Here is a 12,357-nt window from a genome sequence, read left to right on the forward strand (position 1 = left end):
AAAAAGCAGACAGACAGACAAACAGGAAGAGAACAGGCAGAAGACAATGGATAAAGACAGACAACATTTAGTCTCAGCTGCGGTCAGCCATTTCTGTGTCTCAGTGTCTATAATGATTTCTGACTCCCACAGCGGAGCTAGAAGTCCAATGTGACTTTGAGCCTGCTGCCTGGAGAGGCTGCTTAACTCGGAGGACACGTACAGAGGGCCTTTAAAACAGCCGGACGGCCACAGAGGATTAGTTACCCTCCTCTTTCAACCTGCTCTTTATTCTCTGACCTCTCAGGGCCTTTCTGATCCGGGGCACATCAGACACAGGGGACCACGGCCAAGCCTGAAGAACCTTGAGCCGCTCTGCTTGGCCTGAAAGTCTTGGCTACACCTGGCCAGCCCTGTGCCGGTTCCCTGTGATGGTCGCTGTGACTGTGCCGGAATCATGCCGACTGTGGCTGGGCTAGTCTCTGTGCTAGGCCATCCCTGCCCTATGACTATGGCTGTGACTGAGTGGAGCTGACCATGTCACAGGGAGTCTGGCCTACTCAAGGGGGACATCTCACCAGGTTGCACCATGGGTACATTGACTCTAACTTTCCCATCAGCACGACAGGACTGTTAAAGGACCTGAGTTCTCCATCTCAGAGGCACAGAGTTGACCTCTGTGGAACATGTCTGCTTGGTCTACTTGGCTATTTGTCATAATATTTTCACCTTCTTGCACAATGGACTTAATTCCAATGTATGGAGTGAGTTTTTTCTATATTGGCTACTTACTACATGGACTACCATGTCTTTCCTGAGACAGGACTTCTCTCCAACCCAACTCTTTACCTCCCACTGAACTGATCGTTAATACAGTTCAATTCAGTAGTGGAGGAGGAGGACGACATGTTACCATATGAGGGGTTATAGGGTGGAAGGTATGGAGAGAGGAATAAGGAGATGGAGAGGATTTATCTGGGTCAATGTATTAGCATCTCTGCTATTCAATGGGCGACAAAGTGCAGTGCAACTTTGTGTGAGGGCCTTCAGATCTAGTGGAACATGTGTTCATATCGTGTCTCTGTGTGTATGTTAATGTTGGTCAGACACTCAAGCACCTTGACTGCCCTCCACCTGGCCCCCCTCTGAGGCCCCACACCGACCCCTCACCTGTGAAGCAGACGGGACACTTGAAGGTGCCGCCCATGCCCTCAAAGCTGTGCTCGATCAGGTGACACAGGAGCTTGGCCGGAGAGTCAAACATCTGGTTACACAGCTTGCACTCGTGATTGATGCCTTCCTCTGTAAAAGAAGAACACACCATACAACAAGGAGGGTCAGAAAGTGAAGGCGGGGATAAACATATTATACACACACATTATCGTCAAACACACACACTCTCACTCATACACAGACAAAAAAGGAAAAGTGTAAGCTCATGTACAGGTAAGTTTGTGTACTAAAGTATAGCAGTTTAATTCAATCATTGCCTCTCTCTTGCCTGTCTGCTCATGCTGCAGCACGTTGCACAGCTCCAACACATGCCTGTCCCTCTGCCTTGGTCACAATGTCCCTGTCACAGAGCCCAGAGAGGGATACCATGATCCTGCACTAACAGGTCCAGGTCTGAATCCGAAAGAGAGGGCTGTCCATCCTTCCTTGCGTCTTTCCCTCCATCCTCTCCAGATCTGGCCTGTGTGACCGGCCCACTCCCCCCCTCCCCTCCCAGTGCCTCTTCTCTCCCGGCCGGTAATTGCCTGCCACCCCCAGTGGTCTGGGCTATGTGCCCTCCCCCTGCTCGCCGCTCTATTTTAAGCCTGCATGAATGCCATCAGCGGCCCCCTCCGCCGTGGGACAGATGAAAGGTGGGCGTTGGGTCCTGGCTGGGTACCTACGCTCCCGCCTTATCGGCCGAGCGTCACACAGGACCGAGCCGCGCCCGCCCCCGCGCCATCATATTGCCTCCACTGCGCCCCAATCCTAGCCCTCGCTGAGTCCCGAACCGTGGAAGACACCACCGCCGCCGCCTCTGTCCCCCTGATGGCAGCCTCCCTGCCGTCCCACCATAGACAGCCCCCCCCATGCCCCGAGGTGCCCCGCTGCTCAGCAACAGGGGCACGCAGGGTTGATAAAGTCTTCAATCAAACATCGCTGACACCCCCATGACCCCCCCCCATACCCAAACCACCTCCACTGATTCCAATCTCCTCTCTGTCTCAAAGGCCTCCACAAGGGTGACTTAATCCCTGTCTGAATGGCTAGGGGAAGGGGGGGTGTGGGGGCTGGGTGCGGACGGGGTTTAGGGGGATTGGCGAGGGAACTCCTTTGCTCTGCCCGTCCCTGCTGCTGCTTCCTCAAAGACATCACGTTTTGGTGGGATGCCTTTCGGTCCCAAACCACCCTGAGATGGAGGTTGATTACCATTCAAATATTACATTGAGGCAAGATTGAAGCAGCAGATGAAATTTCTCATGAACCTCAGAGACACAGAGAGAGATTCCCTCAGAACTGTCTTTGAGAGAAGACCCTAGAGCCACAACCACAATCAACAGCATCAACTGACCAATAAAATCCTCACCTACAAACACCAACTAACCAATAGAATCCTCACCTACAAACACCAACTAACCAATAGAATACTGACCTACAAACACCAACTGACCAATAGAATACTGATCTATAAACATCAACTGACCAATAGATCTAGCCTACAGGTCCAAAAGTGAAAACCAAGGTGAAATGAGGGTTATGTATGGGAGACATCAGGAGAATTGAAGGCAACTATGAGTAAAGAGAGAACAGAGCTCAGTACAGAGAGCAGGGGGATAATTGGGCTGTCTGACAAGGGCCGGGGGCGCAGAGTGAGGGGGCCCAAAGCGTTTTTGTGTGTGTGTCCTACGAAAGTAATGTATTTTCTATGACAAATACAGTGGTTTTGATCAGTGAGTGGGGAGTGTACTCTGTCTGTCCTCTCTTTCAGAGCGTGGAGGGAGGGCTGTGAGCCGTGCACAAAGCGGACTGGGGCTGTGTTGGTTGGGCTGTGTGTGTGTGTGTGTGTGTGTGTGTGTGTGTGTGTGTGTGTGTGTGTGTGTGTGTGTGTGTGTGTGTGGGAGGGAGGGAGGGAACCATGGAGAGATGACAGGACCCTGAAACATCCTGATGACCCGCTTTGTGTCTGAGAGAGCATTTGATCCGCGAGACGGCCACACAGCTGCATGGCTGCTACCCCGGGAGGCCCACGCTGGGGCAGGATGGGAGGGAAGGAAAGCAGAGGTTTGGTGAAGGTGAGTCCTAAACTAGAACACAAAACCAAACTATATTCAACTTGCAGAAAGTGCATAACATATACAGTAATTACTAATTACTACTGTACTACACTGCTATACAAATCACTGATGCAGAATATCATACATACAATCCTTATTAGTGGTTGATCTCTTATCTTTGCCATTCTATGACTATTAGACTACTAGCATCAACCGGTTCAATTGATTAAGCACAAGTAAGACGTTTCCAGACTTGACACGTTGGATGAGTGTAGGCATGTTTGGTAGTAGCAGCATATAGAGCAGTCATTAGTATGGCAGAAGGGAGAGGTTAAATAGCTACAGGACATTTCATCCTTCAAAAGGACCCACTTCAGCTATCTGCACCACAGATCAGACACGGAGAACAGGAAGAAAGAGTAGGACAGAAAAGAACGGGGAAAAACACACTGATCTGTAAAGAGGCTTGATCAGTATGCAGAGTGAAGAGAAGAAGAGAGAGTGTGTGAGGGCGAGATAGAGAGACCGGGAGAACATTTAACTCCGATTGAGAGGGGGGAAAAAAACCTTCCCCACCTCCTAAGGTATGCACCATCTTAATTGAGAAATGGCATGACGCCGCCACATATACGCAGAATTACTGATGAGGGCTTGCCAGGACACTAATGGGAAAGAGAGAGGGAGTGAGACAGAGGGAGAGAGAGAGAGAGACCGTGTGAGACATGGAAAGGGGATGGGAGAGTGAGGAAGAGAGAGCGGAGAAGAAAGAGCGATACAGGGAAAGAAAGAAGGTAAAGGAATACAGACTGAGGTGGATAGAGAGATTGAGGGCCTTGCAGCAACGGAGAAAGGAAAGGTGTGAAGGAACAATATTTATGTATTATTCCTAAATTATTATTCCACCAACTGAACAGGATCCTTATCCTGCACAAACACTGCTACGGCATGGCGGCTGCCTCTGTTGCTGCTTAGCCAATGTGCTTCCAGCTAATTGACCAGAGGGAGCCAGGTGGCGCCCTGACTCACAGCCCTCCCCGGGGACAGTCCCGTCTACACAAGCCCCCCCCCCCCTGTCGGCTCCTCTCCCCCACCCATCCACAACACCCTGCAGCGTGCAATGGCACACAAATGAGCTCCTTGGTTGGGAGCTGGGCCTCCCCAGGGCCCCGGCCCCACTCCCCTCGCCCTGCGGCCTAAAACCTGGCCTGGCGATTGATGGCAGGGACGGCAAGAGATACACCAGGGGAGAGCAGAGGGAGGGGGGCAGGAGGGGGGCAGGAGGGCTGAGTGGTTGAGGGGGTGAGATGGAGGTGCTTGGCTCCTCTAGGGGGCTAGCTCAAGGTGTGTTGCCATGGAAACACAGAGGTAGAGGAGGGAGAAACGGAGGCATTTTGAGCTTGACCCATGGTGGTGGGGCGGCAATGTGGGCCAGAGTATACACACACACACCTGCTGCAGAGCTGGAGGGGTCCCAAGAGCTCTCCACCTCTACTCTCCCTCTCAGACACACACAGAATGCTGCAATGCTGCGCTGATCCCTGGAGCTCCTAACACCCACACATAGACTCTCATGCGCATTCACTCAATCTCTCTCTGACACAAACATCTTGTTTACACACAAACAAAATCTCCGTCTGCCAGTTCGTCCATCAGTCATCACTATTCACTACTCTACTATCACCAGTTTAGTGACTCTGCTAGTGACTATCCCTCTCTATTCTTCTCTTCATTCCTCTCCCTCTCTCCTGGCCACGGCTCTGGTTCACACGTTTCCTATTATCTGTAGTAAATATTTCCGGAGCGCACTCTCCGGCGGCCAAGCGTGATGGAGTCTCCGGCTCCAGATATTTTTGGCAGACGTGGACAGCATATGGAGCTGACCGGCTTGGAATCTCCTATCAGATTACATAACAGTAGGATGCTGGATCTCTCCACCCAGTAGAAACCAACCTTCATGCAAACAGACAAACTCTCCTTCCAAAGTACACTGGATAATCACAGCTCTTCCCCCCCCCTGACTCACTCTTATCATCTCCCCAACTCCCTCCATTAAAATAATGTTTAAAACTCTGCTATTCCTTGACACTAGGAGGTTCCTCAGAGGAGGAAGTGGAGGACCATACTCCTCAGTAAATTTCAGGAAAATGTAAATAGTGAAACATTAACTGTTTTGCAATGAAGGTCGACAGTAGCCACAACAGCACTGTAGGTTAGCACCTCCTCTGGGTACATTAACTTCAATACAAAATCTAGAAGCCTCATGGTTCTCACACCTTCCATAGACTTACACAGTAATTATGACAACTTCCGGAGGACATATTTCAACCAATCAGAGCTCTTGCAGCATGAACTGACGTTGTCCACCCAATCAAAGGATCAAATAATTAATCTAGTTCTGAAAGCCTAAGCTGCAGCTAGCGAGTACTGCAGCGCATAAAATGTGGTGACTAGTTAACTCGGAGAGAAAAACAATTCAGTGGCTGCGAAAGTATTCACCCCCCTTGGCATTTTTCCTATTTTGTTGCCTTACATCCTGGAATTAAAATAGATTTTTGGGGAGTTTGTATCATTTGATTTACACAACATGCCTACCACTTTGAAGATGCAAAACAATTTTTATTGTGAAACAAACAAGAAATATCACAAAAAATTGAAAAGTTGAGCGTGCCTAACTATTCACCCCTCAAAGTCAATACTTTGTAGAGACACCGTTTGCAGCAATTACAGCTGCAAGTTTCTTGGGGAATGTCTCTATAAGCTTGGCACATCTAGCCACTGGGATTTTTGCCCGTTCTTCAAGGCAAGAAAACGTCCCCACAGCATGATGCCACCACCACCATGCTTCACTGTGGGGATAGTGTTCTCGGGATGATGAAAGGTCTGGCGCCAACCCAACACATAGCATTTTCCTTGATGGCCAAAAAGCTACATTTGAGTCTATTCTGACCTGAGTACCTTCTTCCATATGTTTGGGGAGTCTCCCACATACCTTTTGGCGAACACCAAATCTGTTTGCTTATATGTTTCTTTAAGCAATGGCTGATTTTCTGGCCACTCTTCTGTAAAGCCCAGCTCTGTGGAGTGTACAGCTTAAAGTGGTCCTATGGATAGACACTCCAATCTCCGCTGTGGAGCTTTGCAGCTCCTTCAGGGTTATATTTAGTCTCTTTGTTGCCTCTCTGATTAATGCCCTCCTGGCCTGGTCCGTTTGGTGGGCGGCTATCTCTTTGCAGGTTTGTTGTGGTGCCCTATTCTTTACATTTTTTAATAATGTATTTAATGGCGCTTCGTGGGATGTTCAAAGTTTCTGATATTTTTTTATAACCCAACCCTGATCTGTACTTCTCCACAACTTTGACCTGTTTGGAGAGCTCCTTGGTCTTCATGGTGCCACTTCCTTGGTGGTGCCCATTGCTTAGTGGTGTTGCAGACTCTGGGGCCTTTCAGAACAGGTGTATATATACTGAGCTCATGTGACACTTAAATAAAGTCCACCTGTGTGCAATATAACTAACTATGTGACTTCTGAAGGTAATTGATTGCACCAGATCTTATATAGGGGCTTCATAGCAAAAGGGGTGAATAGTTATTTTTTTTCACTTCACCAATTTGGACTCTTTTGTGTATGTCCATTACATGAAATTCAAATAAAAATACATTTAAATAACAAGTTGTAACAAAGATGCAACAAAATAGGAAAACGCCAAGGGGGACAAATACTTTGCAAGGCACTGTAGTTTAACCACTTTTAAATGGAGGAGCAAGAGAGCGCGATAGCTATATTTCGTATTTTATTCCACTTTCACTTAGCTAGCAAATGCAACTCAAAACACCCGGCTCAAACAGAGGGATGCTATGTTAGCTACTGTAGCTGGCTATGACAACACAACACTGGAACTCTTCCAAGTCAATGTAAGCTTTTGGTTTATTAGTAAAACAGGGGCCCGCCGGTGTAACTGCTAAACTGCTTACGGACTGTACTGCATGATTGTAGCGGGTTTACTAATATGTTAATTCTATTAGCTATGTTGACTATGACATTACTTTAGCTAATATTGTGACAACGACTTAGGCTGTGTGTAACAGTTATGATATGAAGGTTTGGCATGGAAAGGTTGTTTCGGTTGGTTACAGACAGCTGATGTGTTGTTCACTGAAGTCCATAAGCAAAGGGAAAAGGTGAGAAGAGAAGAGCGGGTAGACACAAACAACTTGTTGCATTCCTTATCGTATGTGGCTATGAAAGTGAATGGTTTGTGTGTGATCAGGGGTGTATAAAAAAGAAGCAAACGGAACGAGACGAGGATAAACATTCCTGAATTAGTCCAATAGAAATGCTTGTTTGCAACTGTTGGACTAATGATTACACCTTAGATCAGCTAAATGCAGGCAAGAGTGTGCAAGGCGCTATTTAATGTGTCACTGTCTGTCACCTCATATCTTTCTCTCAACCTGTGTGCACCTATGTTGTAAACATTCATTCATAGGCTAGGTTGTATCAACGTCATGATGGGTACAGGGAAAGTTTGAGTATCATGTAGTAGTCTAAACCTATCAATGTTACATTGAACAGGGTGAATGGAATATGAATGGCAGTCACCCAATATGCTTTAATAGAAATAAGGCCATACTCATAAAAAAATGATCGTCCTCCCTCATCTTAAACTGCACCGACCGCCACTGCTTGACACGCTTTTGGCGAGCTTGTGACCTAAAGACTGGTGTACTTGGGGAAGGTGGGAAAATGTCCACCATGATAGGTGCACAATGTCCGGGTGCCAAGGTTTTCCATTCTGATCGGGTCTGTTGACACACTGCAAGGTCAAATGGACCAAACTGCTCACTCTGTACTGCAGGACAGAAGCCATAGTACAACAGCCTCTGGGACTGGAATCCCTCATCTCAAAGACCCCCCCCCCCCCGCATCTCTGACAAGGTCCTCAATAATCCTGCTAGTCCCATTCTACTGAACTACTAACCACTACTCTTTTTTTCCTCACACCAATTCCCCACCTCCAACCAATCACATCTCATCCCTCCTCCCCAACACCTGGGCTCCACCAATCAAGTTTAGGCAGTAGTCCCGTGCCCCCTGCCCAGCAGCCCTGGTCGCCCGCTGTCCATCCAGGCCTCTCTCCCTGGGAGAGCTGCTTCTCATTTCCCCCCCACACACACAGATAAAGAGGCAACACACAGAGAGACAGGCAGGGACCCCCAGCCAACGCCAGAGAAATGGGAAATAATCAACTAAATAAGCCTGGAAGTGCTGCGTGTCCTCGGCTTACACCTAGCAGCCTATATGGTGACAAGATGATTATGTTTAGGGATCTTGAGAACACGTCAAAAATAATCACCGCCACATGAAAGAAAAAAAACTGCAAATCAAAAAGTAAATTATACGTCAATTTAAATCTCAGGGTCGAAAAATATATATATATATCCAGTGAAGTCCAGTGAAATGCCTTTCTTGCATGATCCAAACCCAACAATCAATAATCTGTCAGAGCTAGGTTAAAGCGAGGGGGAAAATATGGAGATGATATTTTCAAATGTCAAACTTACACAATAACAACACCAGACAGCCCAGACGGATTGTTATGAGCGGGGAGTATAATGTATGCACAGATATTTGTGTTTTGAATGTTAATTGAATGCTCAGAAGTGCCCATGTGGGAATAGTTCTAATCAGTGCCCCAATAAAACTGCCATATGATAAGTCTTTATAAGTGCAAGTCACTCCCAGGGCCTCCATTTATTTCAAGTGGTGCTCTACATCTTCCCTCCTCTACCTCTTACTGACCCCATCCATATGTTTCCATATGCCTCTGTCTTTTAGCCCACATTATCAGCCCACAGCCTGTCCATAAAGGCTGCAGATAGACCACATTGATGAGACACTGACACACAGGCCCTACATAACACCTTAGTTATAATTAAAAGGTGCTATTTGGGAACATACACTGAATGTACGAAACATTAAGGACACCTGCTCTTTCCATGACAGACTGACCAGGTGAATTCAGGTGAAAGATATGATCCCTTTTTGATGTCCCTTGTTAAATCCTCTTCAAACCAGTGTAGATGAAGAGGAGGAGACAGGTCAAAGAAGGATTGTTCAGCCTTGAGACATGGATGGTGTCCCGTTCAGACGTGTGTGTGTGCCATTCAGAAGGTGAATGGGCAAGACAAAATACTTAAGTGCCTTTGAATGGGGTATGGTTGTAGGTGCCAGGCGCACAGGTTTGAGTGTGTCAAGAACTGCAATGCTTCTGGGCCTCCCCCAGGTGGTGAGGGTAGGCAACAACATCTCCACCCCGCTGATCCTCAACACTGGGGCCCCACAAGGGTGCGTTCTGAGCCCTCTCCTGTACTCCCTGTTCACCCACGACTGCGTGGCCACGCACGCCTCCAACTCAATCATCAAGTTTGCGGACGACACAACAATGGTAGGCTTGATTACCAACAACGACGAGACGGCCTACAGGGAGGAGGTGAGGGCCCTCGGAGTGTGGTGTCAGGAAAATAACCTCACACTCAACGTCAACAAAACTAAGGAGATGATTGTGGACTTAAGGAAACAGCAGAGGGAACACCCCCCTATCCACATCGATGGAACAGTAGTGGAGAGGGTAGTAAGTTTTAAGTTCCTCGGCATACACATCACAGACAAACTGAATTGGTCCACCCACACAGACAGCATCGTGAAGAAGGCGCAGCAGCGCCTCTTCAACCTCAGGAGGCTGAAGAAATTCGTCTTGTCACCAAAAGCACTCACAAACTTCTACAGATGCACAATCGAGAGCATCCTGTCGGGCTGTATCACCACCTGGTACGGCAACTGCTCCGCCCACAACCGTAAGGCTCTCCAGAGGATAGTGAGGTCTGCACAACGCATCACCGGGGGCAAACTACCTGCCCTCCAGGACACCTACACTACCCGATGTCACAGGAAGGCCATAAAGATCATCAAGGACAACAACCACCCGAGCCACTGCCTGTTCACCCCGCTATCATCCAGAAGGCGAGGTCAGTACAGGTGCATCAAAGCTGGGACCGAGAGACTGAAAAACAGCTTCTATCTCAAGGCCATCAGACTGTTAAACAGCCACCACTAACATTGAGTGGCTGCTGCTAACACACTGACTGAACTCCAGCCACTTTCATAATGGGAATTGATGGGAAATTATGTAAAATATATCACTAGCCACTTTAAACAATGCTACCTAATATAATGTTTACATACCCTACATTATTCATCTCATATGTATACGTATATACTGTACTCTATATCATCTACTGCATCTTTATGTAATACATGTATCACTAGCCACTTTAACTATGCCACTTTGTTTACATACTCATCTCATATGTATATACTGTACTCAATACCATCTACTGTATCTTGCCTATGCCGCTCTGTACCATCACTCATTCATATATCTTTATGTACATATTCTTTATCCCTTTACACTTGTGTCTATAAGGTAGTAGTTTTGGAATTGTTGGCTAGATTACTTGTTGGTTATTACTGCATTGTCGGAACTAGAAGCACAAGCATTTCGCTACACTCGCATTAACATCTGCTAACCATGTGTATGTGACAAATACAATTTGATTTGATTTTGATTTCATTTGATTTGAATGGTCCACCGCCCAAAGGACATCCAGCCAACTTGGAGCTAACATTGGCCAGCTTCCCTGTGGAACGCTTTCGACACCTTTTCGAGTCCATGCCCTGACAAACTCAGGCTGTTCTGAGGGCAAAAGGGGAGGGGTGCAACTCAAAATTAGGAAGGTGTTCTTAAAGTTTGGTATACTCAGTGTACGTTCTAACTGACATTATTAACTGGGTGGTTCGAGCCCTGAATGCTGATTGGCTGACAGCCGTGGTATATCAGACTGTATACCACGGGTAAGACAAAACATTTATTTTTTCTGCTCTAATTATTTTGCTAACCAGTTTATAATAACAATAAGGCACCACAGGGGTTTGTGGTATGTGGCCAATATACCACGGCTAAGGGCTGTATCCAGGCACTACGCGATGCGTCATGCTTAAGAACAGCCCTTTGCCGTGGTATATTGGCCATATACCACCCCCCGTGCCTTATTGCTTAATTAACCGACAACCAACATCACTCTCTCCAGTGGAAGGCATTGTGACTCTGTGGTAGTTCCCACTGAGAGCAGCAACACAAATCATCATAACCCATCCAACCAGGTTACCAAGCGCTTCTGTTCTGTATCTACAGCTAATCACCATGGCAACAACGGTTGACTGTAACCTGTAATCAAGGCTGGTGTGAATAATGTGTTCCTTTTTATACAGTTATCTGTGTGACTGGCGCTTTCTCTGCCTATTGCTGGTAAACACAGCTGTTTCTGAGATTGAGGGACAAGGTTTTCAAAACTGATCTGTGCCAAAACACTGCAAAACTAAGAATCTGTAACTAAACCAAGTAAACGAAGGAAAATAGGATGGTTATTTTACTCATTGATATTGCTCATACAACGTGAACTGCTGTCTAGCATACACCCGCTGATCTAACCTGCTCCCCACAGACTTCAAGGTGAAACTCTGCACTTATTCCATGCTCAAGACTCAACTTTAATAGTTGCAACACACATACAGAATACATCTACACAAACACACCCATCACAGATTGCTAATTGGGGTGATTGAAGATTATGTAGATTGTGTAATTAGGAGTGTTGTAAATGGTATAGGCTTCTGCCTGGCTGCTGCTGGCCTGTGTTTCTGGACAGCCCTGGTCTGAGAGAACCTTATTGAATCTGAGGCCTGGCTGCTGCTGTTCTGTGTTTCTGGACAGCCCTGGTCTGAGAGAACCTTATTGAATCTGAGGCCTGGCTGCTGCTGGCCTGTGTTTCTGGACAGCCCTGGTCTGAGAGAACCTTATTGAATCTGAGGCCTGGCTGCTGCTGTTCTGTGTTTCTGGACAGCCCTGGTCTGAGAGAACCTTATTGAATCTGAGGCCTGGTTGCTGCTGGCCTGTGTTTCTGGACAGCCCTGGTCTGAGAGAACCGTATTGAATCTGAGGCCTGGCTGCTGCTGGCCTGTGTTTCTGGACAGCCCTGGTCTGAGAGAACCTTA

At 47.3% G+C, this 12,357-nt stretch overlaps 1 protein-coding gene across 3 annotated transcripts in view; it reads right to left on the reverse strand.

Moving 5' to 3' along the window:
- The window catches only part of znf423 (zinc finger protein 423), a 161,076-nt gene that overhangs the window by 16,346 nt on the left and 132,373 nt on the right, over nucleotides 1-12,357 (reverse strand). For all 3 annotated transcript variants that reach the window (XM_065022612.1, XM_065022611.1, XM_029668154.2), the window contains one exon: nucleotides 1,150-1,281. In XM_065022612.1, the coding sequence (XP_064878684.1) occupies nucleotides 1,150-1,281 (132 nt within the window). The remainder of the gene's footprint in view (nucleotides 1-1,149; nucleotides 1,282-12,357) is intronic.

Source organism: Oncorhynchus nerka, linkage group LG9a (assembly GCF_034236695.1).
Source record: "Oncorhynchus nerka isolate Pitt River linkage group LG9a, Oner_Uvic_2.0, whole genome shotgun sequence".
NCBI classification, from domain to species: domain Eukaryota; kingdom Metazoa; phylum Chordata; class Actinopteri; order Salmoniformes; family Salmonidae; genus Oncorhynchus; species Oncorhynchus nerka.